General features: G+C 45.3%; 1 protein-coding gene across 4 annotated transcripts; it reads right to left on the bottom strand.

Moving 5' to 3' along the window:
• Positions 1-12,039: 12,039 nt before the first annotated feature.
• On the bottom strand, positions 12,040-27,366 carry IGSF1 (immunoglobulin superfamily member 1). 4 transcript variants are annotated; one of them, XM_065900112.1, is made up of 19 exons: positions 24,809-24,878; positions 24,646-24,672; positions 23,947-24,231; positions 23,307-23,594; positions 21,122-21,406; positions 20,588-20,881; positions 19,841-20,119; positions 19,384-19,504; positions 17,420-17,490; positions 17,291-17,323; positions 16,619-16,909; positions 16,080-16,358; positions 15,180-15,467; positions 14,212-14,499; positions 13,733-14,020; positions 13,248-13,535; positions 12,850-13,128; positions 12,331-12,454; positions 12,040-12,175 (listed from the first exon to the last, which is right to left on the bottom strand). In XM_065900112.1, exons 1-19 carry the CDS (start codon positions 24,876-24,878, stop codon positions 12,040-12,042), a joined length of 4,014 nt encoding a protein of 1,337 aa, XP_065756184.1. The 4 variants fall into 4 exon arrangements, with proteins under 4 accessions (XP_065756184.1, XP_065756183.1, XP_065756185.1 ...); XM_065900111.1 differs by having other exon boundaries at positions 17,291-17,338; XM_065900113.1 differs by lacking the exon at positions 24,646-24,672.
• Between the last annotated feature and the right edge of the window lie 235 nt (positions 27,367-27,601).

A 27,601-nucleotide genomic window follows, 5' to 3' on the forward strand; every position in this document is an offset into this window, starting at 1 on the left:
CTCTCTATGATATATAGAGTGAGAAAAGCCAGGAAGAGAACGGTATGATCCAGTCTGTGTGAAAACAAAGCATATACAGATATTCTTATATATGCAGCAAATATTTTTTGAAAAATACATAAGAAACTGTTAACAGAGATTCCCTCTGGAGTTTAAGACTGTGGTGGGAAGGATATGAAAATATTCTACTTTTTATTTTATAATCTTCTGTACTGTTCATGTATTTTAACCGTGTGCATTTATTACTAATATTATTCTTATTAGATAAATACTATTTTATATGTAACTGAAATACAATAATACACGCCAACAATAATTATAACATATATACTATACGTATAATTATAAAGATAGGTGAAAAGCCAGATAAAATCGCAAGCTGCTCTAATAGCACAAGCACTGGTGACCTAAGCCAGATCATAGAGCTGTGTGCATAGCGGTGGTGGTGGGTGAGTGGAGGATGAGGGTTACTGGGGGGAGGTGGCATCCGTACTGAATTTTGATTGACAATGAAGAATTAGGTGAAAGAGAGAGAGTAGGGGTTATTTTAGGTAGATGGAACGTTAACATATCAGGAGTTGTTGGTTCAGGCTGGAGTGTGGTGGGAAGTGTTAGGATGGAGAGTGCCAGCAGTTGAAGCTGGAGATGGAGTTTGAGACTAGATATTATGAAGGACTTTGCCTATCAAGCTAACTACATTACTAAAGTCTCAGAGACTAGTTTTCATGGAAATGATGAACGAAAAGGTTCACACTGTGGTGTAAATGAATCAAAACAGGTATTTGCATTTTAATAAGGGACAGAATGTTCCAAAGGTCTAATTTCAAGCATTACCAATTAGGGAGGAGGAATCTCCCTCATGTCCCTCAATTCACACAATTATGAGAAGATGACACACCTGGTTATCTGGGTATCAGATTGTTCTACTCAGTGAGGAGTCGGCCACCCTACTGGAGGTGGGGGAAGATTCTGCTTTTCAGAAGCCCCCTTGTCTCTGGGACTGGTAAAAAGAGGTTAGGGGAGAGAGGGTGGCTTCCATGGTAACGAGTCAGTTGTATTAAGAACCCTGCAGACATTTGTTGCTGAGAGGAAGTGGAAAGGAAACAGGTGTCCTAAACAGCTAGGTCAGCTGGTTTCCCTCTGTTGACACTACGTGGCACAGGGGAAAGTGCATAGGTTTTGGAGTCAGACAGACCAAGATTTTCATACCGGCTTTGCCACTTGCTAGCCCTGTGACTGTGGGCAAGTTACTTAACCTTTCTGAGGTGCAAGTCCCATGAAGTATTGTGTAAAATAATACATACAAAGCACTGAGCACTGATGTGTAGGGAGTAATTGATAATTGTTAAGCTTTTATAGTAATGATTATTCTCTCTTCTTCATGAGCCCACCAAGGATTACCATGATCTTTGTCATATTAAGTATAATTATCATGATCAGTTCTTACCCATGAATCTTCCCGGCAGCTTTGTCTTGTTCTCCCAAAAGTCCACCAAATATTACTATTATTGTTGTTTTTGCTATTATCATTCCTTCTTCCCTATGAACTTACCATGGGCTATTATTCTTCCTGCTGTCATTGTTATTATGGCTGTCATAATGTTATTATGTTATTGTTATTGTTATTTGCTCTTCTCCGTGAGTCTTCCCAGGATTACACTCCTTACCCTGTCTCCAGCTCACGACTTTTCCAGGCCCCACCACTGGAGGGAGCAGCAGAGCTGACACACTGACTCCTTGCGCTCCTTTCCAGAGCTACCTAGCCTGCTTTTAGCAGGTGTAGAGGAGGGGCTGAGAAGGCAGAAGTGAAAGCATTTTCTCTGTCTCCCACCCTGCCCCTCCCTCCCTGCTTGCCAGCATCTCAGGGTCTCCTACAGTTTTATTCTGTATCCTCTGCCCCTTTCCTCCTTGATGGAGTGATTGAAATAAGTAAGCTCTACCGGTGGGTGGAAATAAGTCAGCTTGTTTTCCCAGAAAGCAAAAGAGGACCTAGGAGTAAAGAGAAGGTGAAAGAACTCCTCAGATGTAGATGGAATCTATCGGCACAGCCCCAGAAATTCACAGATCCAGGAGGTATGAGCACAGGCTAATGAGAGCAACTTCTTTTTACTGAGCTCTTCTTACACTGTGACAAACACATTACACCTTTACTACGCTCATATGAATTGGGTACTCTTATTATTCTCCTCCTGCTGATGAGGGAACTGAGGCCAGGAGAAATTAAGGGACTTAAGGTCACAGAGCTAGTAAGGGACATCACTGGCATGTCATCCCAGGCTCGTCTGACTCCTGGGCCAGGCCTTCATCTCTACCCTAGACTGCAGTTTAAAGAAAAAGAAAAAGCAAACAAACAAACTTGAAGTTGAGCAAACCTGGGGCAGAGGCAGCTCAGGGTTATTTCTATTCGTATTTCAGTGATTGCCTCAGGTTGTGATTTTTATAATTTTCTCTTGTATTTTCCTTTTAAATGGTTGTGACTTTGTAGCCTTCATCTTTTGTTTGCAATTGGTATCTTTCAAACCTTACTAATTGTTTTCTCTATAGTTTCCAAGAGAAAAGTCCGTAGGAAAAAAATAATTAAAGCTACTATTTATTGACCATTTACCTACTGCATGCTAGGCACTTGACATACATCATAACTAATCGTCATAACCACCCTCAGAATTGGGTACTATTATTATTCACTTCCATTTGACATAAGGAGAGACTGAGGCTCATAGAGCTTTAGTGGGTGTGCAAGGGCATGCATCTGTTAAGTGGTGAAATGGGGGATTCAAACCCTGGGCTCACTCACTCCAAAGCTCGTGTTCTTCTGTACACCATAAAATGAACTGTGTGTGTTCCATGCCACCTCAGAAGGGTTTGTGGCTTGCTTTCGGCCAGACAAGGAGAAATAAAAGTACCGTTGTGTGTTAACCTTGGGAGGAAGATTGGGGGCAGTCTAAGAGCAAGCACAGAATAATGCCTAGGGCCCATGGAAGAAAGAAGGTGAGTGGCCAGCTGTCGGCAGACTAAGTATCCCAAGGAGTTTATATTAACAAATTCCTCAGCCTGGAGTTGTCTTCTTCCAAAGGGTGATCCTTGACCCACGGATACCACACTGAACAGCATCTGGAACCATGATGTGCTACAAGGAAGGATTTTTTTCTCTTTTAGCCTACCAGGCTGATAGAAGGTTTAGAATGAAACGTTGGAAGAAGTGTGCGAGGTTTGAGGGTAATGAGGAGTAGGGACGAGTTCAATTCTGAAGGAAGGGAAAGTAAATGAAGTCTCTTCTCTGTCTTTTGGAGGTTCTTCAGGAGGACATGAGTCACTGGAAAATCATCTGACAGGGCCCTTGCTAAAAAGCACTCAGGAATCACAAATTTTCCCTACCGGGTCTCCCTTTTTAAGATTCTCTAATGTATGCCTAGTGGGTAAAAAGAAGGGATTTGCTAAATATTGACTCTTCTCATGTTGTAAAATGGTCAGTAGTGTAATAATGGTGATCATATTAGCAAACCTCAAAGTGGCCTTTTTCTACGTTGTCCCAAAGGATTGTCAGGTCTGGCGTCAGCAGGAATTGTTGCCGAGGGAAGATTCTTGCCTAGAACTTTTTCGAGACCTGCCACCATCCAGTCTGCTCTTTGTTCCCCTTTGAGCCTGGCCTCATTTTGCTGTTCTCCCTCTGGTATGCCCCTAGCTGGAGTGCCAGCTAAGCCGTTGCCCTTCACACACCCCACCGCAGACCGATATGCCTTCTCCCTTTACTTGGCTGCCAGGGAGAGGATTTATATCAGGATTGCACAACTAAGAAATGCCCAGCGATGTAAAATTCCAATGCTTGCTCTCTGCTATGTTTTTGTTCTTTCATACTGTTGATCCTTAACCTTTGTTGGAGAATCTTCATGGAAGAGTTTACCTTTGAAGGATTTGTCTTTGAGTCTTATGTTGAATATTCTGTGTGTCAAATTCTTTTAGTTGCTTGGGCTAGCCCGCCTCCACTGTCATTGACCCACCATCAATAAAGACAGGGTTTGCTTAAGAATAAGGCATATTCTGTTTTATGTGTGCACTCACTCTGATCAAAAGAGAGATGTTTACTATAACTGGAGTTCTCTATGGAGGTCCGGGCCAAACCACAACCTGGCTCTTTCTGTAGTACTTTCTAAATTCCTGTACAAGTGGTAGTATTATATAAAATAACCCACTGGGGGGGGAAGTGAGTTTTTATTGCTACAAAACTATTTCTAACCTAACTTTCCTCCCACACATGCCACCCTTCTGGCCCCTCAATTATGGTAGTAGGCGGCAGTACGAAAGCAAAAGTAACCCTAAAATCACCCCCATTGAAATATAGTCTCTTAAGGCTTACAACACTTCCAATACACTTGGTTAACAATATTTACTTAAAAAATGTTTTTATGCATGGGCCTATAATAGGCAGATGGGAACCTACACTGCAACAGTTGCATGAGTCAGGGGATACAGTCTGAGTCCTCCTGAAAACTATTAGCCAAAAGATTAAAGATAATTAGTTTTAGAAGAAGGTTCTCAACCTTGGCTGTGCACTGGAATAACCCCTGAGGAGTTTTAGGAACACCCATTCCTGGGTCCCAACCCCAGAGGTTTTGATTTGTTTAGTGTGGAGAGCAGTCTGATGATAGGGATTAAAAAAAAAATTCTCTTCAGATGATTCTAGTGTGTAGCCAAGATCTAGAATGATTATTCTAGATCCTTGCTATACAAAGTATAGTCTGTGTACGCACAGCATGGACCTGGAGTTTGCCCCAGATCTACTGAGTCAGAATCTGCATTTTAACAGGATCTGTTGGTAATTCATATGCACGTTAAAGTTTGAGAAGCACTACTCCAGAAGGAGTGTGAGCTCTTGTAAAGCATCGCCTGGAAGGAACACTTTTGCATCATCACCCAATCTGTCCATTGGCATTATGGGTTTTCTAAAATATGGCATATAAACCCTATAACCTCAACTGCAGGTGATGTGTCTACAACAGTTTAATAAAGATGAATTCTCCCACTTCAGAAAAAAATGAGGAAAAGTGTAGACAGTTTTGGATCTAGCATCGTTTCTTCCTGGTCTGTCTTATAAACTTGGATACCTTTGCTGGTAGTCTTCCAAGACTTGTGGGTAAGGAGTGAGATGCCAAAAAACTAAATAAAACAATGATATTTTTTCCCCACAAAGCGAGGAGATACTACACATGCTAGCTTGGTGAGTTTGACCTCGATCCCCCGCAAGCTTCTAGAATGGATTATTAAGAAGATGATTTCTGAGCTCTTGGAAAGGGACTCACTAATCACTAGGAATGAGCATGGGTTCATTAAGAGCAAGGCATGCCAGACTAAACTCACTTCCTTTTGGATGGGCTTACAAGAGAAGGCTGCAAAAATCATTTACCTGGGTTTCGGCAAGGATCTTGACAAACCCTTCTGTGATGTACTTTCAGGCAGGATGAAGAAACGGGGTAAGCTGATAGTATGGATGGTTTAATGCTTAACTTGTTAAATGACCACATACAAAATGTATACATTTAATCAATTATTGTAAACCCAGGAAGACAAGTGCTTTCCAACACTTGGATAAAGGTGAGACATTGACTAAATTTGGGATTAAGGTGACGCTTGTAAGGATATCTGTGTACATTGTACAACGGAAAATAAAAATCCTCCTTGTTGTCACCATCAGGCCTTATACTGACACAATACTTCTCTATATTATAGAGCACTTTCAAGTATATTATTTCATTTGATCCTCAGCACAAACCTGCAAAATTAGAATAGTGATTATCTCCATTTTACAGATATGAAAACTGAGGTTGAACGATTCAGTAATTTTCCAAGGGGACAAATAGTTGTGAAGCTGAACATAAGAAATAAACTCTTACTGTAATGTAGTTGTGACAAATATGAAGCTGTATATTTCAACTCTAAAATTAAATACATAAATTCGGAGTGAAGGCAAGGCTTAGAAGTACTTCTATAAAAGGGATAGGGGTTTCTGTTAGCTTAAACTTACTATAAGCCCATAGTGTTTTGTGATTGCTAAATATGCTATTGAGATCTGAAGGGTATATTAATGGAAATATGCAGTCCACCACATTGGAAGTGCTAGTTTCTTTCTATCTAAGGTTGGCCAGAGCATTTTTCTGTATTTGAAGAAAATGGGGATGTTTCACTTGTAAAAGCAAAGACTTAAGGAAGGATTTTACATTACACGTTTTCTGTGGGTCAATGTGTATGAAAATTGGAAGAAGGCAGTCCTCAGAAAATTAAAAAAAAATTTCCTCAGCATTACAGCTACCTGATAATTGAAGGGACAGCCATTCGTTATAGGTGCTAAGTCTCCTCTGGGCCCCCAAACCCCCTGTACCCCTCCTCTAGAAGGGTTCAAGTAGAGGTTTGGTCAACCTCTTGTTGGGTGTGTTGTAGAAAGTGTGTGCATTGTGTCATTTTGAATGGCCCCTCAAATCCTATGATTTTGAAGTCTAGGATTCATTCTTTCACTGTGTCCAGGTATATATGATCAAGTCCAACTTTGGAGCATCAATTGATGAATTCGCAAAATTGACTGCTGGGGTTAAGATGGAACAACTGCTTGAGTCATGATCCTGCAAAATAAGGGAGCTTTGGCTAGTTTTGAAGTTTCTTATGATGTGCCACCCTTTATGGGATTTGTCTCAAGTTCAAAATTAATTCTAGCCCCTGTACATTCTGCCAGCCTATGATGTCATATAGGTCATCCTTGGGTCTTTAGCATGTGGTACCAAAGATGGCCTTGTGAAATAAGAAGGGACTTCCTCACAAAAGTCATCCTTTATAGGTTAATAGCTCAGGTGAATGGCTGGAATTTCTCTGCATATCCTTACCACACCCAGTTTAAAACATGACTCTAACCAGGATCCTGTAGAGTTAATTTAACATATGATGGTCTGGCCTAGGGCCTATTCTTGGGGATGGGGAGTGGTCTGAGGGAACATCTTTCTTCTCCAGGCCTCTTTTGACGTGTCACCACCAACCATGTGGTTTCCTTTTCAGGTATTTCCCCAACATGGTGACCATTTCATCACATTGCCTGCCTCCTTAGGGAGGGAAGTTGAAAATGTTGGTCTATAGCAGAACAGAGTAGCATGGAGCTCTGGGAGCGAAGGGGAGAGATCAAGACTAAATCTGGGGACCTGAACAAGTCTTCATTCTTAATAAGCCTAGAGTCCAGATTCCATTGGTAAGGAAAGGAAATGGAAAAGAAGGGGGAAACTGAAGTAGATTTCAACAGGAGGGCCACAGGTTTAACACTGGGCAGTGGACAGCGAGTTAGTCCTAGGCACCTCCTTCCCTTGAGAGTGCAAGGTCAGGATCTCAGAATAGCCTGAGACAGCATAGCTTAGTGGTTATAAACACAAACTCTGGAGCCAGACTGCCTGGGTCCAAATCCTGTCTCTGACACTTGCTGGCTGTGTCACCTAGGCAATTTGCTTAATTTCTGTGGCTCTTTTTCTTTCTTTGTAAGAAATGTGAATAATGATAGTACCTACCTCATATATGTACTGAAAAGATTAAGATGCTTAATAAATGTAAAGCTTTTAAACACAGCCTAACAAATACTAAGTGAATACGAGTGTCTGTTCAACAAAAAAGAAAAAAGTAGGGTGCGGAGGTAGACAATTTAGTAAATATTTATTTTATACCTACTATGTTCCAGATACTGTGCTAACCAAAGTTTAGTATGGGGAAATCTGGCTTTGGAGTCAGGCAAAATTGGATTCTAGTTACAGCTCTGACCTTGGCTATGAGCTGGATGGCCTTGGGCATGTTCCCTAACTTCTCTGAGCCTCTGTTTCCTCATGTGTAAAGTGAGGATGATAATAGCACGGGGCCATACAGGATTGTTGTTAGGAGTAAATGAGTTAGTACCTATATGTGTGGTATATATGAGTGGGCTCACTAAGTGGTAATACATGACTTCTGTAAGCTGGGGCTTATATGATGAAACCTAACGGGGATACATGTAAAATCTTAAACCTGAGTTTAAAACTCAATTGCAAAATAACACATCACTTGTATAAGTGAAGGAAAAGAAAGGATTGAACTGGCAAGATCTTGTGTGAGAAAGAGCTGTGGGTTTTGGTTGACCACAGTTTCCTATGAGCCAACAGTGTGATCTCGCTGCCCAAGGACTAATGTAATTTTAGATGGCATTAAAAGAAATGGTGAGTTGAAATCCCAGAAAATGATCATTTCACTGTCCTCTGTACCCTGTGCTGGTCAGATCACTTTAGACATGTAGGACTTCATTTTGCTTACATTTTTCCGGATGGACAATGACAGACTCACTGACAAACTGCCCAGAAGTGGTGACCTGGATTGGGAGGCAACGGAAAACCCTTTCTTGAGGATGAGATTAAAATAACCCAGGGAAGGAAGCACTAAGGCAATATTTGAAACAGTTTTTTCTTCTAATGAGAATGTTTATACAACACACCCCACATGCAATCTGTCAGCAAATCCTGTTGGCTCTTTCCTCAGATTATATCAATAATCCAACCATTTCTCATCACCTGTCTGCTACTGTGCTGACCTAACCTGCCATCTCTTGCCTCATTATTGTAGTAGCCTCCTTGTAGATATCTCTGTCTCCACCCTGGCCCCTCAGCCGATTCTCTACACAGAAGACAGGATGGTTCTATTTAAATGTTAAGTCTAATCATGTCACTCCAGTGGCTTCCTAGTTCATTCAGGGTGTAAGTCAAAGTCCTTACAAAGATCTGCAAAGGTCTTGCTTGCCCTGGCTCCCATTACTTCTTTGACCTTGTCTCCTACTTTCCCCCTTGCTTACACTGCTCCAGCCACTGTAGTCTAGTCACAGTTTCTCGAACCAGCCAGGCATTCTCTTGTCTCAGGGCTCTTGTACTCCCTGTTCCCTCTGACCAGAACCCACTTTGCCTAGATAACTGCATGGCTTACTCCTTCATATCCTTTAATCACAAGTCAAATGTTACATTCTCAGTGAGGTATTCTTAGTCACCCTTTTTAAATTGCAACAATCTCCCCACAAAACACACACTTCTGTATCTCCTTTCGCTGCTTTATTTTTCATCAAATCTTTCTTCATTGTTTAATATTCTATATAATTAACGGGTATATAAACTATATAAAAAAGCTGTTCTGGTTGAATCTGGCAGGAGTCGGGTAGGCATGAACTCTTCCCTCTCCAAAACCTGGATAATTGAGAGTTAACTACGTAGAGATACATTTGCAAACGAGTGTTGGCCAAACCCTGGAAGCAACACTGAGTGAGATATTCTGGACTCAAGGAAGACAGCTCATGTCTTCCAAATGTTGTAAGACTATTATGTGTGAGAAGTAGATTTCATCTAGGTTGCAACTTGGGTCAGAACTAGAGCCAGTGAGTATGAAGGGAATATACACAGGCAGATATGAGATCAGTCAAGCAATCTGAAATTCTCAGGTTGTGTCATGGAGTGGTGAGCTCCCCATCGCTGGAGGTGTACAGAAAGAGGCTGTGTACTACCTGTCAGCTTTGCTATAAAGGAGATTCTGTACTGGGTTGGGGACTGGATCACACCACCTTGACAATCTTTGTAGCTCTAAGATGCTGAGGACAAAGATGTGACCCATGGATAGAGGGTAATTTACATTTGTTTTTTAGAACTGAGGAGAGGATTTTTGGCCTTTGTTTCTGGAGTCCCAGAGACAAATTCTCCTCTCAAAGGTCCATTCCACCCTAATTGAGATTCCATTTCCCAGAAATTACTTGATGCTGAGCTGATTAGAGGCCAGCCAGGGGTAAAGGGACTGATTCCCATGGCAACCAGGTTAAAAAAAAACATACCATGTGGAGCATTGTCAGCAACAAGCTACGTTTGCATTATAAATAGATATTTAATTCATTGAAATAGCTCTGACAGTGAGTAGGAAAGTTAAATCCCAAAGCCACTCTTTAAGTATTTCACAGTTAATTGACAACTATTTTTTTTCTTTTCTAAATCACGTAGAACTTGGTTCTCTAAGTGTAAGAATAGTATATGTGAATGCTTTTAGAAAACCAACTAACAGTCCAGTGTCACAATATTTCTCACTACTTGTTTCTCATTTAAAGATTTATCAGAATTTTCTCTTATTGCACGGGTATCTCTGTTTGACTCTTTGATACTGGAGATCCCAGGTTCAATGTCTGGATTTCACAAGTCTTTTTCTGTCATTTTTGCTTCATCTTCATCCTGCTTTTCTAACGCAGAGGTTTCTGTAAATTTCAGTCCTTGGCCCTCTGCTCTTTTCTTCCCATCTCTCTTTCCCTGAATAGCTAAAGCAATCAAGTGATCACTTGCTAACTTGTACAGCCCTACCACTAGGCTTGACAGTACACGCTGGAATATCCAATGATTGGAAAACAAAATCAGACCTGATCAAAGGACTTCTATCCTAAAACCAACGACCAAAAACAGGCCTCCCTCCAGTGTTCAAAATGTACAGCTTGATTGAGGGTTAGGGATGGAGAGTTTGAAGGCAGCTAGTGGTGTTTGGCAGAAAGCAACAATTAGGTTTTCCTAAATTCAAATGTAAAAGCATTTTTGAAATGAATTTTTAGAAACACTGTAAGAAATTAGTATATGCGACTAATAGAATCTCATCAAATGGAAATCAGAGTGAGACTTTGTACTTGTACATTCCAAAGAGCTTAATACAAATTAGTCTATAGTACTCAAGAGTGTTTCATTCTGTAAGGATAAAGGGAAATGTGATGCATTTTTTTTTCATTAAGTTGCTGGGTAAATAAGCTTCCTGATATAAGAATATGGGAGTTGTTTTCTAAATTTTATCATAACCAAGGATAAATAACTCACTGTGTGCAGCACCCTTGTACATTGCTCTATTGAACAGTGATGGCTTAGAATTAAACAGTGTTGGGCGGTAAGGAACTTTAGGGTCAGATGTGAAGGGGTTGTGACCTCCTCTAGGACCCATAGGTCAGTTCTTCTGAGGTCTTTAACAGGTTTAAGGAATTAGGTAAGCCCCCTTCCCCAATACAACCCTCCTAATGTGTACTGGATTCTCACCCATGCGGCAAGTTGCAGGCTGATCCAAGGAAAGAGATCAGGGGCTCGGAATGCGAGCCAGCCTCCGTTTGGAATACTGGGAAAGAACACTGGGACAGGACACTGGGAGGTCCCCTGCTCTAAACCAATCACCTCACTTGCTTACTCACTCTTTGAGATCCCACCACCAGAGAAAACAGGGCTTTCTTTAGGGAGGGGCAAAATATTCAGCTTTTATCAACCTTTCACACTTACGAGTGAATTAATGTACACCTGTGGTTGTTAGGTAAGGGCCACAAAGCACACTTTGCCAATTTCAAAGTTCTGTAGTGGACTAATCCTAACATTGGAAAGCAGGTGTACTACAGACCTAGAAGTAACACAGTACAAAGTATGTAACCTCAGTGTTTGCCCTCCTCAGGCTCAACTTGGAGAGAATATTGCCATTCATTCATTCTTCCATTCATTCAAAAATGAAATGGAAGGATGATGGGACATTCTGTTCAGTTACCATGTCCCAAACCAAAATGGACATTTTGGAGCCTTCCTTCCTCCCCGACCCCATCCTTGAGCTCCTTTCTCTGTACTAGCAGCGCTGTGCTCTCTTATTCTGCCATGGAGATCAGCTCCAATACACCATTTTTGCTAAGTGTTAAGTGGACAACAAACCAATGGAAAGCCACTGCCATAGTTTTTGCAGTTAAATAGTGAATACTCTCTTTATTCAGAAGAATACATTTTTAATAGAATTTCATGCACCAGTAAATCAGTACAGTGAGGAGTTACGAGGGCAGGGACTCTCTCTTCAGGAAACATCTCACCCTGGTAGGGCTCTCAACTCCTAAAATCCCCTTGACCTATCTCAGGTGATTAGTGGCCAAGGAACAGTAGATGGGGTGGACTCCCAGGGAAACCAGCCAGATTTGCAGGTCTCTGAGGATAAAAAAAGAGGAGAGGAAAGCTCTTGCCAAGGAGGTGATTATTATATTGGGACTGGCAGTTCCACTGAGGTTCCCTGAGAGATCGATGAGGGAGAGTTGGTATTGGTGCCCAGGTCTCCTTCTTGGTTACACTCTTCCAAGGCTATGGTCTGGTCTCTTCCATCTGTCTCTGAGTCTCTGTGTAGAGAAAAAGACATGACTAAGGGAGGATCCAGAGCCATCAACCTGAAAACAGGTTGCATTGTGGGACTCAGATTCTAGAGGAGCATATGTACCATTGTTTTAACAGAAGCCCCTGGGTTCACAGAAGGAGGCTGACATAAGGCAATTACCTGGTTCGGAGTCGAGGCCACTTCTTCCACTCTATGGCTAGCACCACCCCTAAAGCTACAACCACCACCACGATCAGGGTACTTCGGACAATGTTCCCCACAGTGCACTCCTGAGCAGCAGGCCCTGTGGTGATAAAAGAGCAGAAACCAAGGCCATAGATATCAGTGCATGTATGCTCCCCTGGATCTCTTGTTGCCCCCTCATCTGGCCTCCTCCGGGGTTCACTCAGGAACCATGTGTTGAGACTGCAGATGGGGTGGTCAGAGGCAGTGCTTATGCTGAGGCAGAAGCAGCCCTCCTTTTGGGGGGTGGAAGAGGCCTTGAAAGTATCCTTCTCACTATCTTTGAGTGAATCTGAGGTTCCACCTCCTTACCATCCCTAGGAGAAAGAAAAATGACCACACTTGAGGTCTCTGACTCCAAACCCCTCCCCTCCCATGTTTGGCCTGTCTCCATGGAGACTATCTCTGGGATCCCACGTATGTCATGCCAGAACCATGGAGGGATTATCATCTCACCTGCTGCCCCCACCAGCTCCAGGGAATCACTAGGCTCTGACCAGATATCAGGGTAGGCCTGCAGACGGTAGCTGCAGCTATAGTTTCCAATGCCCTTTCCTTCTACGTTGTTGATGACAAAGTCTCCATCCTCTGAAAACTGCTGAGGTGCTTCTTCTCCATCATGTTCCAGGACAAACTCCACACCTGGCAGGGGTCCTCTGCACTGAAGGGTGATATCCTTTCCTAGCTTGAACACAGTGCTGGGCCAGGCTGACAGGGAGGGTTTAGGGGGCTTGTCTGCAACCAACCAGGACACAGAGTTAGAAATGGCCTTGAACCCAGCCCTTTACCCCCTTAGGGCTAACTACTAAGAAACTACAAAAGCTAGACTCTTACTGAAATCTCCAAGACCTTACCAGTCACCCAGATCTCCAGGGAGTCACTGAGATTAGAAGCTGCAAAGGGAGCAGAATCCAAATAATAAACACAGCTATACATCCCAGAATCTTCACTGCTCACTGCTGGCATCCGGAAGTCAGCCCTGTACCCTCTTGGCCTCTGTTGCCTTAAGGGCTCTTGAGTACCCTTCTTCAACAGGACAAATGTTGAGTCTGGCAGTTCCCCTTGACATTGAAGAGTCATGTTTTCTCCAGGGGCCACCATGGGACCAGGCTGGGCTAATAGGCTGGGTTTGGGGAGCAAACCTAGAAGAAATTTACTCTTGGTCATAGAGAGGTGGCCACTTTCCAGGGCATCACTGGAGTCTCAATAAAGAGGAGAGACTACTGCTTGCCTCTCCTTGAGCTCTTGGAAAACCGTTTACCGTTTCCCATCAAGCATCTGACAGCTTACTCACTCTTTTCTATACTCCCCTGCTCACTCCAGAGCATCTTCCCCTTACCTGTGACTATGAGTTCCAGGGTGTTGCTAGGCTGTATCTTGATAGGGCTGGTCCAGTCAGGATGGTAGCAGCAGCTGTAACGACCTATGTTAGCACCAGATATATTGGTGATGGGGAATGCCCCATCATTACTGATGGATCCCCAGAGCTGCACTGAAGTGGCTTCTGTTTCTTTGTGCAGAATGTACCCTACTCCGTGGACTGGCCCTTGGCACCAGAGAGTAACATTCTGCCCCATGGGAACCACAGAACTGGGCTCAGCAAACAACCATGGCTTGGGGAATGTGTCTAGGAAGAGACCAAAGATGGAAAGTGGTTAGTATGCAAACTTATCACTCGCTGAATTAATCCTTTATTTTTCTCCTTCCAGACACAACCGTTCCCCTCCATGGCCTAGCCTACCCTTCCAAGAGGGGTCACCCTCTCTAACCCTTATTCCAGTTGTCTCTGTCCCAGTCCCATGTCTTGTCTGTCCTTACCAGTCACCCAGATCATAAGAGGCTTGCTGAGATATGATCCCCTGTTTGACATAGTGGTCTCATAGTAGACACAGCTATAGTTCCCAGAGTCGTCTGCTCCAACAGTATGGAGGGGAAAGTCAGCCACATTCCCTGAGGCACTCTGAAACTGTAAGGGAACCTGGGTTCCCTCCTGCAAGAGGGCGAACCTCATGCCCTGGAAAGTCCCTTGGCAACGCAGGGTCACATTCTTCCCAGGAAGCACCACAGGACCTGGCTGTGCCAGGAGAGTGGGTTTGGGGTAGAATTCTGAAATTAAAGAGATCACAACATGAGAGAATCCTGCCCCTGACATTCTGAACGTTGTATTTTTTAGTGTTATTAGAAGAAACAATATATGCTTATTGTAGAAAATACAGAAAAAAACCTATGAAGAAAATACAATTCTACCGCTCAAAGATAACCATTCTTGCTACATTTTTATGTATTTATTTCCCATTTATTTTTTTGTACATGGCCATGTCATTGTAGCTCTAACTATTTGCATAATTGGGCCTACTGTATGCACAATTGTGTAGTTTAATATTTTTCACTTTATATTGTAAATATTTTCCTATGACGTTAAACAGCCTTTGAAAACTATCATTTGTAATGGCTGCATAATATGCAGTAGACATTTCAAGGTCTTCGCCTAAAGCTCAAGGCCAAGCCACAAAAAGATTTCAGAAATAGGGCAACATGTGAAACACCCCCATCTGCCTCCCCAGACGTGAATTATTTTCCTCCCTCTTCTCCTCTTTCTCACCTTCCTGTATTAGTGATCATATAAGCAGCTGCCTTACATGGACTGTTTACCATGTGCTAGGCACGGTCCTAAGCACATTCTTGCTGACTTTTAGAAGGAGCACTTCCTCCTCTCCCACTGACAGCCCTCCCGCCCACCGTCCCATAGTCAGTACCACCTCCACCTGCATTTCCCCACTCCTGACCTGTCACCACGAGCTCCACAGGGTCACTGGGCTCAGACCAGATAGCAAAGTCATAATAGCGGCAGCTGTAATTCCCTCCATCACCAATGCCCACCGAAATGATCAGAAAGTGGGCTGCACTGGCTCCCGGACTCGCCCAAGACCTGTCACTGGACGCTATTTCACTTCCATCTTTGTAAAGAATAAAGCTCATTTGCTGGTGGGGGGTGGAGCAATTGAAAGTCACTCGGGCACCAGGAGTGACCACAGGACTGGCCCATGTCTTGAATAAGGGCTTGGGGTACATTTCTAGAAGGCAAAAAACCAAACACAATACAAAACCAAATTAAGAGAAAAGAAAGATTGCTAATATAGCAAATATTGGTTCCAGAAAGCTGCTTTGTTTCCTATAGTATTTCATCCAGAAGAAGGTGCATTTAAAAGTCAAGGCAAAACCACTTTGCAGATGAACTTTTCACAGGGACCCCTCACCCCACCCCTCACCTCCTCCAGCCGAATCCTCCCTGTCAGCAGAACAAGCAATGGAAGCTAGCTAAAAGGGTGAATTGTCACTGGGGCTCTGCTGACTCCCTGAGCCTCAGTTTGCCCATTTGGACAAGAAGGGGAAATGGTACCTGATCCACCTCCTTTGAATATTTGCTCTATAGATAACTGAGATAATTGATATGAAAATAATTAGAAAAATTAAATCACCCTCTACAAACCCCAGCTATTAATAACGATTATGGCTATTAATATCGTGCAGCCAGAGGCCCTGGCACTCCCAGCGCCACGCCTGCCTGGCTCTAAGATTGGACACAGGCTCCTAGGACCAGCAGCAAAGTTTGCTGTGAGGAGAGGAGTGTCTGACCCAGAGCTTTGCTTCCCCACTCCTCTCTCACACACCCCTTTCTGCTCTACCTTTTATGACAAGCTCCAGGGGCTCACTGGGCTCAGACCACTTGAAGGGGCGCTTTTCAGTGTGAGTGCGGCAGCTATAATTGCCTTCATCTTTATCCTCCATTCTTTGGATTGTAAAGAAGGTTTCTCTCCCAAGGGCACCAAGTTGCTGGACAGGTTCCTGCACTCCCTCCTTATACAGAGCAAACCCCATGCCTGCCAGCCATCCTTTGCACCGGATTTGCAGTTCCTGGCCCCGAACTGGGGGGGAAGCAGAAATGACAGGTTTGGGGAGGATGTCTGGAAAACAAAACAGGGACACTCGGAGTCACTTTGTCAGCAAAATAGAAATCCATCCTGGACTGGCCTTTGCCTCTTCCTGTCAGTCTTCTCATAACTCTGTTCCCCACCCCTCCCCCCATTTCAGTGCCCCTCCTCTCCTACAGGCAGCAGAAGCCCCTTGGGCTCTGGGTCTCTGAGCATTCCCCATCCCTAGGAACAGTGCTGGAGTCCCAGGGGCACTGGGGATCACTCCATGAGGACCCTCTGCCTTTTCTTACCTGTCCCCACCAGCTCAAGTGCCTCACTGGGCTCTGACACAGCCATCTCCTCCCACGAATGGCAGTGGTAACTCCCGGTGTGGCTCTGGGTCAGGGCTCCAAGGGGGAAGGCAGCCCGGACCTGCTCTGAGGCTGGGCGAGTTGCAATCCACCCGGTCCCGTCCTTCAGCAATACAAATTCCTTAGTTGAGCCAGAAGGGCTTCTGCACCAGAGGGTTAAGTTCTTCCACGGGGCCAGAGGGAAGTTGGTCTCTGCCCACAGCTCAGGCTTTGGGGTTGGCATGATTATTTCTAGAAACAGCAGAGTTAGTGAAGCCATCCTCCCTCACCCTCACCCTCCCCTTTTCCTTGCCCTTGAACACCCTCCCCAGATCACATTGCCCACCTCCCCTTTCAACCTCAATCCAAACTCTTTCCTTCTCTCCGCAGGTGCTGGGGAAAGGGGAAGCTGATGTCTCAGCTGAGGTTCAGAAAAATGCAGAAGCTTGGGGGAAATTTTGCAGGCAGAAAAGCAGAGTTGGAGGCTGAGTTTTGCCAGCAGCTTTAGCAAGTGCCCCTTCCTGGCTGTCCTTCCCTCCCAACCAGTCACTCCCTGGCCACTGACACTGACACTCTGTAGTTATTTCGGATCTCCAGGGAGGAATGTCCCAGTCTGGAGCAGGAAAAACTCACCAGTCTCTTCTGTCAATACCCCATTGCACAGTCCTGCAAAAGAAATTGCTGCCAGGGCTTTGTCCCCTCCCCCACGGGACTTCACCCCGGCCTTCTGCCCAGGCCCCTTCCCCACCCCCTTCTACTCACCACAGCAGAGAAGAGCTGTGAGTATGAAGAGCATGGTGACCCCTTGAGCTGTTCCCAGCAACCAGGCTTCTCTAGCAAGACCAGAAAAGAGATGAGAGGAGTTGCTGGGATTAAGGGGAGGGCGGAGAGAAGGGGGCGGCAATTTATGTCATTGGCTTACTCACCACCCAATAGGGATTGGATATGGCCAGGATAATGGGATATAATCTTTTCTGACATGGATGACTTTTCTTTTTGAGGGCCTCACCACCTACAAACCTCTTGCTCTTTCATGACCCACGTGCCCCCCGCCCCCTCCCCCATCCCCAGACAATATCAAATGTCAGGTCCCCAAGGCCCCTGATTAGGCTGTTGCTGGAATTGAGATGTCAGATGTGAAAATGCCTTTGTAACTCCAGCTCTCAGAACCCCTGGAGCTCAGTGTAATCGGCAGCTCTGGGTGGTGGGTGTGGGGGTGGAGGGAGAAATCTTGGGGGTTTCTCAGTCATCAAGTTTAAGTTTGGAAGCAGTTTTTATTATGGCAGTATTGGTCCTCCGACCGACCTGCCTCACCTGCCTTTGTTATGGAAGGGTTGCCTAGGCAGCAACAGTGAATTACCAGAGGATTGTCAGTGCTGAGCTAAGCTTGTCAGAGAGTGGGATCTCTCTACCCCCACCCAGATTATGACTAGAAATGTGCAGCATTGTTAGGTTATGGGTCCTGTAGAATTAGATTATACTAAGCCAAAATTCATTTGACAATTTTTACTTAGAAAACACTGACCCTCCTTCCTGGTCAGGAAAACATGCTTTTCAAGCTGGATTCTCTGAAGTCTGGTTTCTGAATTCATTCTTTGATGCAGTGGACCTGGGCTGGGGTGGGGCACTTGAAGCTACATTTTTTCTAACCCCTGGCTTGAAGGTTACCCCAGTGTATGTGGAACTCAGGATAGGTTCTGTGGAGAAGTAGGACTTGACCCCCCATTGAAACTTTTTGAAAGCTCGAAGGGTAGTGGTTTTGCAGAAAGTTTAGGTGGCTCCCTTCTCATTACCCAAGCACTCTGTCCCTCAGATCCCAGTGGGACACACAGGCACACACAGTCATAGTCATCATCCGTTGTATATTGAATACTCCCAGGCACACAAAGTCCTGTGATCATGGTGGGGGAGGGGTACAGCCAGGATCACAAGGTGGGGGAAAGTAAGCAAGGCATTTGGGAACAGAGGCCCCACCAAGCTAGGAGCTGTCATTTCTCTTCTCATTTTCAGGCAGAATGGCCAGAGCACAAGGCCATAAGGATCAGGGAGAGAAGGAGATGACCCAGGGGACACAAAAGGATAAAAGTAAATGGCAGGAGAACCTGTTTGGCTTGACATTTTATGGGTCAGAGGAAGCAGTCTGATTCCCTGGCCCAATCCATTCCCTCATCAGATGCCCACCCAGGCTAAGGCTATATTCTCAGAACGCTCTGCACAGTGGTTGGGGGCCAGAGTGGCAGAGAGACTGGCTTCCATAGCAGCTAGGATGGACTACAAGTCTTGCTAGCCCTTGAGAGCTAGGGGTAAGGGTGAAAGTTGGGATGGGAGTTAGATAACATCCTGGGAGACAGGACAGCATGGCTTCTTACAAAAAAAGTTCAGTTGAAGTTAATGTGTAAGACATCAATCATCTCTGAGAGGCAGGGTGGCTTGGGAGGGAGATTTGGGCACCCTCCTGGGGGAATCAGTGAACAAGGTTCTGATTACTTCTCCAGGCTCTGAGAAATATGCATTTCTCCACCCTATGGCTTGGGTGCTGACCCCTCTGTGAGGTGAAAGGGAAACTGCTGGAATGAGAAAGTCTTATATTTTAAGCCCAGAAGGTAGAGGATACAAAGGGTCCCCCCCTGTGGCTTGTCTCAACTGGAGTATGACCCATTCCTGAGTCTCTGGGGAGCCTGAACTCAGCTAGATTGAGGAACAGGGGGTTGGGACAAGACAGTTACCTGATTCTGAGTCTCCGACACTTCCACCTTATCCACAGCTCTACCAACAGCAAGGCAAAAAGCTGCACGATTAGGGACAACCTGATAGCCTCATTCAGAACGTAATTCCAGGTGAGAAAGCCTGTGGCCAGAGAAGACCAAAAGCAGGGACCTTGATGGGGACAGGGACTGTTGAATACATTCATGGGGGGAGGGGGATCTGGTTACTGCAGGTGAAGGGAAGTTGAGACAAAAGTGGCCTTATTTTCATGAAGAATAGGACCCTTGAAAGTATCCTGCTCACTGCCTTTGAGTGACTGTGAGACCACTCCAGAGGAAAGATGCCCAAACCCAAGGGCCCTGACTTACAAGCCCCCAACTACCCTTTCCACATCCTTCTGGGCGTTGTTCTGGGATCCCAGGGGTATGATGGCCAAAGCTGCGGAGGGAGCATCCCTGTGAAGAGTGTTCCTCTCACCTGCTGGGCCCATCAGTTTCAGAGGCTCACTGCGATATGACCAGATGTTAGGATGTGCCTCTATGCGATAGCTGCAACTGTAGGTCCCCGTGCCTTTCCCTTCAACGTTACTGATGATGAAGTCTCCATCCACTGAGAATTTTGGGGATGTTGCTCTTTCTTCCCATTCCAGACAAAATTCAAGTACTGGTTGAGGTACTCGGCACTGAAGGATGATGGCCTTTCCTAGCTTGAACACGGTGCTGGGCCAGGCTGACAGGGAGGGTTTGGGGGGCTTATCTGCAACCAATCCAGAGACCAGAGTTAGAACAAATGACTTTGAACTCAGTGCCTCCTCCTTCAACAAATGTTTCTCAGGTCCTTATTTGGTCTTCTCTTTTTTTTCACTTCCACTAGATCACTGGCTTCAAAATTTGATTGTGCATCAGAACTCCTTGGCCCATTCCTTGATTCTCTAGACTCCTAAGTTGCTAGCTTCAGTCAGAAAGACCCATACCTGTAAGTTTCCCCTGGTCTTAAGGAAAATAACTTTTCTAGGGGCTCACAATGGAGCTTGTCCATGCTGAGAGACAGGGCTTGAGTATCAACCCTGGGAGAGAAGGTACCTAAAGTTTTTGGAGAAAATTCTACACCACCCTCCTAGTGTGTTTTTCTTCGGCCCATAAATCCAAGAGGGTACAGGGCCACCAGCTCCTTCTTATAACACTGTAATGATGATTAAAACAAACAATAGTTGTTAGCACTTGCCTACAACCACAAGCTCCACGGTGTTGTGTGATGACATCCTGATGGAGGTCTTCCAGGAGAGGAGATAGTGGCAGCTATAGATGCCAGCATCACTATAGGTCACATTGTTGAGGAGGAATGACTCATCATCACTGATGCTGGTGGTATCCAAGAGCTGAAGTGTTTTGTCTTCTCCTTTCTTATAGAGTGTAAGTTCCACCCCGTCCACTGGCCCTCGACACCACAGGCTCACATTCTGACCCATTTGGACCACAGGACTGGGCTGAGCAAGTAGACAGGTCTTGGGGAAAGTGTCTAGGACAAGACCCAAAATATAAAAGGCTAACTGTCTGACTTACCCCTCCCACTACTTAGGGTTCTTTTTCTCTTCCTCCAGTCCACCCTTGGCAAATCCCATCCTAAGTCCACTTATACAAATTCTGCTCCTTCCCCCACCGTTATCCCTGGCTGCATGATTAGGTTCTCCAGCAGGCCCTGAGCAAGTTGTACACCCTTAGCCCCTACGATAGGTCCCATTGCATCCCCTTCTCTTACCGGTTACCCAGATTTTCAGGATATCACTAAGGAGTGAACCCCTGTATGACCCATCATAGTAAAAACAGAGGTAATGTCCAGCATTGTGGATTTTCAAAGCCCCGAAGAAGAAATATGCCTCATTCTTTAATGGTCTCTTGTGGTAAAAGGACTTCTCCAAGTCTTCAAGCCTTATTAAAGCAAAGGTCATTCCATAGATTGGCCCTTGGCACCTGAGATTCAGGCTTTCTCCCGGTGCCATGATGGGCCCAGGATAGGCTGTCAGAGTTGGTTTGGGATAGAGTCCTAGAAAGGGAAGAGACCCTGAGTTAGATGTAGGATGATTCTTCCTTATTATATGCTGGCTTAATTTTCCTAGTTTCCTTAGATAGAAAGTGATAGCTGAAGTTTACCCTCTGCTCCCTCTTCCTTCCTTGAATCTCTGCCTCTTCTAGGAGGCAATCAAGGGTAAGTTCACTTATGCCCCTTCCCTCTCACCAGACTCTGTCAGCTCCACTGAGCTCTATGTGTAGGGTGTATCTCAGTGGAATATCTACATTTGTAATTCCCTGTATCTTTAGGTCCCTGAAATGCCAAATGTAGTTCTTCAAACCACCCAAGAAACCAAACTTCTGAAAATGACTTTTATTCCATCTTCATAAAGCATGAATGCTACTGCAGTATTAAGGATGGCTTTTGAACTCATTAAGTTCACAGAGGACACTTCCCACAGGGGATTGAAAGAGGCTAATAAGGAGGGATTGGCCAGTAAGTCTGCAACCCAAAGAAACCTCTGTTAATGGGGTCACACCCTCATTTCCATGTATTGTTCCTCCAAAGAGATTAAACTACAAAATAGAGGGCAAACCTCACTCCCAAACCACTCCTTCTTACCCATCCCAATCCCAGGTAGGCCCACCCACCCATTCTTGGAAGGATCAGCTCTATCATGTGCTCATTAAGCATTTAGGGTGTGTCAGGCATCGTGTAGGTCTAGGAATATACAAGTAAAGAAGATAGACACAGTCCCTGTTAGCCAAAAGCTCATGGCCTAGCGGGGGACACCAGCAAACAGGTAACTGCAGAAGTGTGTGTTAGTGGCATCTACACTGGAAAGGCATTCGTACAACAAACATCCATAACACGCAGTTCAAACAGACAGGCTTTTGTTCTTTGATCCTCAATAAAAAGCTATACTAATAAAATTAATATCTACCATTTATTGAGAACTTATATGCCAGGCACTGTACATATATTATAGTTAGGCAAATCCTCACAACAACCCTGTGAGGTAGGCATTATTATTATACCAATTTTGCAAATGAGAAAACTGAGTCACAGAGAGGCATCACACAGTAGATTGGATAGATACTGTTATTCCATTTTAGAGTGGGGGAAACCGAAGCACAGAGGTGAAGTAACTTGCTCAGTATCACACAGGGAGGCAGTGTCAGAGGTGGAACTAGAAAGTAGGATTACTGCTTCTAAGTCCAGGTACTTTCTGTGGCACCACAGCTTTCCCCAAGCCTATTTAACTTGATGAGGGAACTAAAGCAAGTGTGGCCAATTCTGTCTAGAAGCATCCGGGCCATGGGGTGGGGGAGTTGGGGGTGGGGTGTGTGTCTAGTGTTTGGGCATTGTGGGGAGGCTTCTACTGTGTTTAAAGCTTGGTACTGCCTTACTGGATCTGTATATACAAGACTAAATTAATTTATAAAGTCATTTCTAAAATATGAACTATCACTTTCTTTGTCTTTTTTTGTTTATTTTTATCACCAGCACTAGCAACTCATTCTATTTTCCACACTTAAAAATAAAAATCAGAAATAGAATAAAAATAAATTTAAAAAATCAGTTTACAAGACTGCAGTGGCAGTGCCTGGCACATATTAAGTGCTCAATAAATATTAGCCTAATGAATGAATGAATGCATGATTTTCGACAAATAGAGAACAACAAAGCTGTGATGAGCTGAAGCTGTTGGACATTTGGCTGGACTCACTCACTAGCCAAGTGATTGGCTCCCAAACATTTGCCTCATAGCGTGTGTGATTCTAATTTGCATCTCAGTAAAATGTCAAATGACTTTAGCTCATGGGCCTTGCAGAGAACTGGGCAAGGAAAGTAATGTCAGAAACGCTGGCTCATCCAACCATGATCCCGGGGACAACGATCATCAGACCCCAGCAGCCATAGCCACACCCACCTGCCACAATCAGCTTCAGGGGGTTGCTGGGCTCTGACCACAGGGTAGGGAGCATCTGGATATGAGTGCGGCAGATGTAAACCCCTTCACTCTCAGGTGTCATGTTGGCAATGGAGAATATGGCCACCGTCCCCGTTGGGACTTGGTAATCCACGGGTTCTGCATATCCCTCTTTGAACAGCATGAATACCAAATCCTGCAGCCAGCCATGGCAGAGTATGTTAACATTACATCCAGGAAGAGGGGAGGTCTCAGCCTGGATCCAGAAGGTGGGCTTGGGCAGCTGGCCTGGAAGGAGAGAATGAACTGGTATTCAGGTAGAGCAAGGGGAGTGCTGCTCAGGGAGCGGCAGAGCGCTCTACTTAAATGAGTCTTCCCTGTATGACCCTTATTTGTCACCCCTTGTTTCCCCATCTAGGGTATCCCCTATGTTGAGAGCTTGCCCTCTAGATCTGTTCCAGAGCCTGTGTCCTCACTCTGCATCTATAGAGACTAGGCATTTATTTACTAACTGTGGAATGCATGCATTATACATGCATGCATTTGAGGCAAACGAATGAATTAAACCCTGCTCTGGAAAGGCAAGGTTGAGTCCCAGGAGCTGGAGTTTATTCTTGATTTTCTATCTCTGTCTTCTTACCTGGTGCCTCCAACTCTAAAACTTTACTGGGCTCTGACCAGCCCGTCTCCTTCCAGTAGCAGCACCTGTAAAGACCTGCATTGGACTGAGTAAGGGCACCAATGGGGAATGAAACTTGGAAGGTCTTGTGGGAAGGGCGGATCCAGGTCATCTGTGTCTTATCTTTCAGCAACAGGAACTTGCTTGAAATCCGAGAGGGGCTTTTGCACCAAAGTGTGATGTTCTCCCAAGGGGCCTGGGGGTAGTTGGTCTCTATCCACAGCTCTGGTTGAGATTGCATCATTGCTGTCATTCCCAAAGATAACAAAGACGTCAGCAGTCCAACCCTCTCCCTCCCATAACATGCCCCTCCAATGTCCCTTAAAATTAGCCCCAACCCAGATTCCTCCTTTTGTCTTCCCTTGGGGACAGGATGCATACGTTTATGGGGGGTGGGATAGGGACCCCAAGGTATTTGTTTAAGGAATTCAAGTGAGTTGGGGAATGAAGTGCAAGTCTTGCTTCCTTTCCATCTGAGACAAAGTTCTTTACTGTTTTGTGGGAAACCAAGTCATGAAGTAAGAGGTCCTGATTCCCAGCCAGCTCAATCTGGAAATTGCCTTTGGGATCTCAAGGCAGTTATGTCCAGGGCCATGGAAGCAGGTCAATGTCTTGTGGCCTTCAGGAAGGAAGGTACTTGAGGTAGCAGGACTCACTTACCTATTGGTGTCATACCCAGACTCAACCCTGAAAAGAGAGATTATGGTAAAGGAGAGCCCCTCATTGTTCCCACCCACCCTCAAACCTCAATATTCTCCATTCCCTCCCCATAGGGGTAACTATAACAGGTTCACTTGCCCTGCCACCACTTCCTTGTACTCACGAATGCAAAAGAGTAAGAGAGTGAATGTCCGCAGCATGGTGGCCCCTTCCCCTGGCCTGTCCAGGGTCATGGAGCCTCTGGAGTCTTGAAGGGCTGTGCCCCTCACCAGATGGTGAGATCTAAAAGCAGAAGTGTTTTTACTCAGGGGACTGATCCTGCTTCGGAAAGTTTAGTTTGGATCAGTAAGTTGCACCTGACATCCCTCCCTTCCTTCCACTCCCTCACTGGCAGGCAGGGTTACTGGCTACTTCTTCTCTTTGTCCCTTTTCCTCACTTCCCCCTTCTCCCACCCAAGGTCTTTGCTGGTATCTACCGTGTCAGATTTATTGAAATGTCTGTTTTTCCATGGGATCTCAGAGGCCCAGAGGCCTAATCCAGGCCAGCAGAAGCCACATGGTATGAGGGAGATGGGAGGTGTAGAGAGCCACCTTTTCAGATCCTTTACTCATACATATATATTTTTGTCAGAGTACTTCAACAACCTAGCAAAGGAAGCGTTTCTACCATCACCATTTTGCTGGCTAGGAAACTGAAGCTTAGACAGGATATAATTTGCCCAAAGTCAAAAGATATTAAATATCAGAGCCAAAATGCAAATCCATGTTTAACTCTAATGCTTATGCTCTAAAACCAGTATTTAAACTTTCAGAGGCAGCCCTTGACCCCTTTCTCACCCTACCTCACCTGTACCATCTCGTCCCATCTAGGCCTGCCCTTATGCAGAATGTCAGAATGCTTCAAATCTAATATTACTTTTATTTCTTACCCCCCAAAATCTCAAAGCCTCCATCTTGAGTAGGTGTTGGGGAATCAAGTTACTTGAGCTAATTGACATAAGATGCAAATGATTTATTGGCTGCCCATAATTTATAAGCATTCTTGTTCATTGCCCCTAAGGAAAAAAAAAAGAATTGCTTGAATTTCAGGGAATATGGCAAAGATATGTGAGTTCAGCGAGGCCTTCTCATTTTCTTGAAAATCACTATTGACCACAGGCCCTACACGTCCATAAGTAGACCCCTTACACTCTTCTGCCTCTCCTACCCCACCCCCTGGACCCAGAGTATCCTTTTGCCAAGGAAAGGCATATGCCCATCACACAAACTCAGGCTAACTCCCTTCTACCAACTCTCTACTCAGAGCCTGAGGTTCTGGCCTACCCCAGCTGTTTAATTCTATTTCAACACAGTGGGATAAAGGCAGCTCTCAGAACAGAAAGCGGTGATTTTGCTTCCCCAAACTGATCCTGATCTTGAAGTCCCTAATTTTCTCCAGTGATAACACTAGGAGGGATGAAGGAGCAGGAAAAAAGAGGAAGATTCAAACACCTGGGATGTAGGAAGCAGGTGGACCATCAGAGATCCAGGGAAGCACAGTTTCCCTTTGCATTTCTTACTTTGCCTTGAAGGATGCTCAAATTACCCTCTCTGAACTTTTCTTATCTATAAAGTTGGGGAGTAATATATACCTAGCCTTGTTGTTGTGTTGAATCTGAGACAATACATGTACAGTGCCAGGCACATAGTGAACATTTCATTAAAACTTGGCTATTTTTCTTCCCAAAGGGGGTATTAATCTGGTATAGCACCCTAAAGATGCTCTTTCCATCTCACCTCCTACAGACTCTTGCCCCCACTCCTCTTAGGGTCAGGCCCAGGCCCAGGCTTGGGTGCCACCCTGTTGCTTTGTTCCCCTGAGGCTTTAGGCCAGAATTTATTGGAGGAACTCAGGTTTTACTGCCAAGGGAAAGGTTCAACCTGGGATTCTGCCAGGGAATGCCATCTGAGATTCTAGCCTTGCCACTTGGACCCCTAAACCAGGGTTTCGCTTCCTGGGGGCTTGAGGGGAATAAGGGAAGCTGGATTTCTCAGCATGGCTGACCCCTCCGCAACCTACTAAGGAAACTCTACCATTTATATCCAGCCAAAATGATGAATCTTCTGTCCAGGGAACATTGGAAGGAGCTGCAGGCTTCAGGTTAATTGGCCACGCCCACTTTTGGCCTTTCACACTCCCCCCCCACACCGTCAACTTCGGCAGTCTAGCCTTTTCACCCTTCCCTTCTACTCCACCCCAAGCACTTTACACACCCTTAGGCAGCGCCGCAGTGCTTTTGAGGGTGACAAACCTGAAATGTCTAATGGCTCGCCCCCTGCATAGCTTTGAGGGTTCCAGGAATCAAAGGGGTTGGGCTCAGCGGGGTGCTGGGTACATGCTCCGCTAAAGGTTTGGAGGGAAGACTGAGAAGGAAAAGGAAAGATATCTACAGCGCCCAGAGATTCTCAGCGAGGCACGGCTGGGATCGCGGAGGGAAGGAAAAAGGGAGGGATGAAGGGGGTGGGGGGGAAAGACTTGGGAGCATTTAGATTTACGGCAATTAATTACATCAGGGAGATTATTTCGGGGTTTTCTTTAGGATCTGATGGGCAGTATTTAATCTTCAGCCCCTGGACTATGCGCTCATTTGCAGGTACTTACGGTAGTTGAAGGCCCACTCCGCTGTTGGAGATTCTCCAGTGAGCTCCTCCAGATGCAGCAAACTGCCCGGCAAGAGAAGAGCAGTCTAAGGACAGCCTCCCAGGCTCAGGGCCACGCCTCCCTCTCTCCCCCGCCGACTCTGCCGCTCCAGCCTCCCCTCCTCCCTCTGCCAGGCTCTGGGAGCCCACCTACACTAACTCCCTGACACCTGCAGTCCTCTGACAACCGGGATTTCCACGCCCCTCCCAGCTCCCGCCCCTCTCACGATTCCCTGCAGAGGTTGCTGGAGCCAAATTCAGGCCCCTGCCCCCTCGC

Source organism: Phocoena phocoena, chromosome X (genome assembly GCF_963924675.1).
Source record: "Phocoena phocoena chromosome X, mPhoPho1.1, whole genome shotgun sequence".
NCBI lineage: Eukaryota > Metazoa > Chordata > Mammalia > Artiodactyla > Phocoenidae > Phocoena > Phocoena phocoena.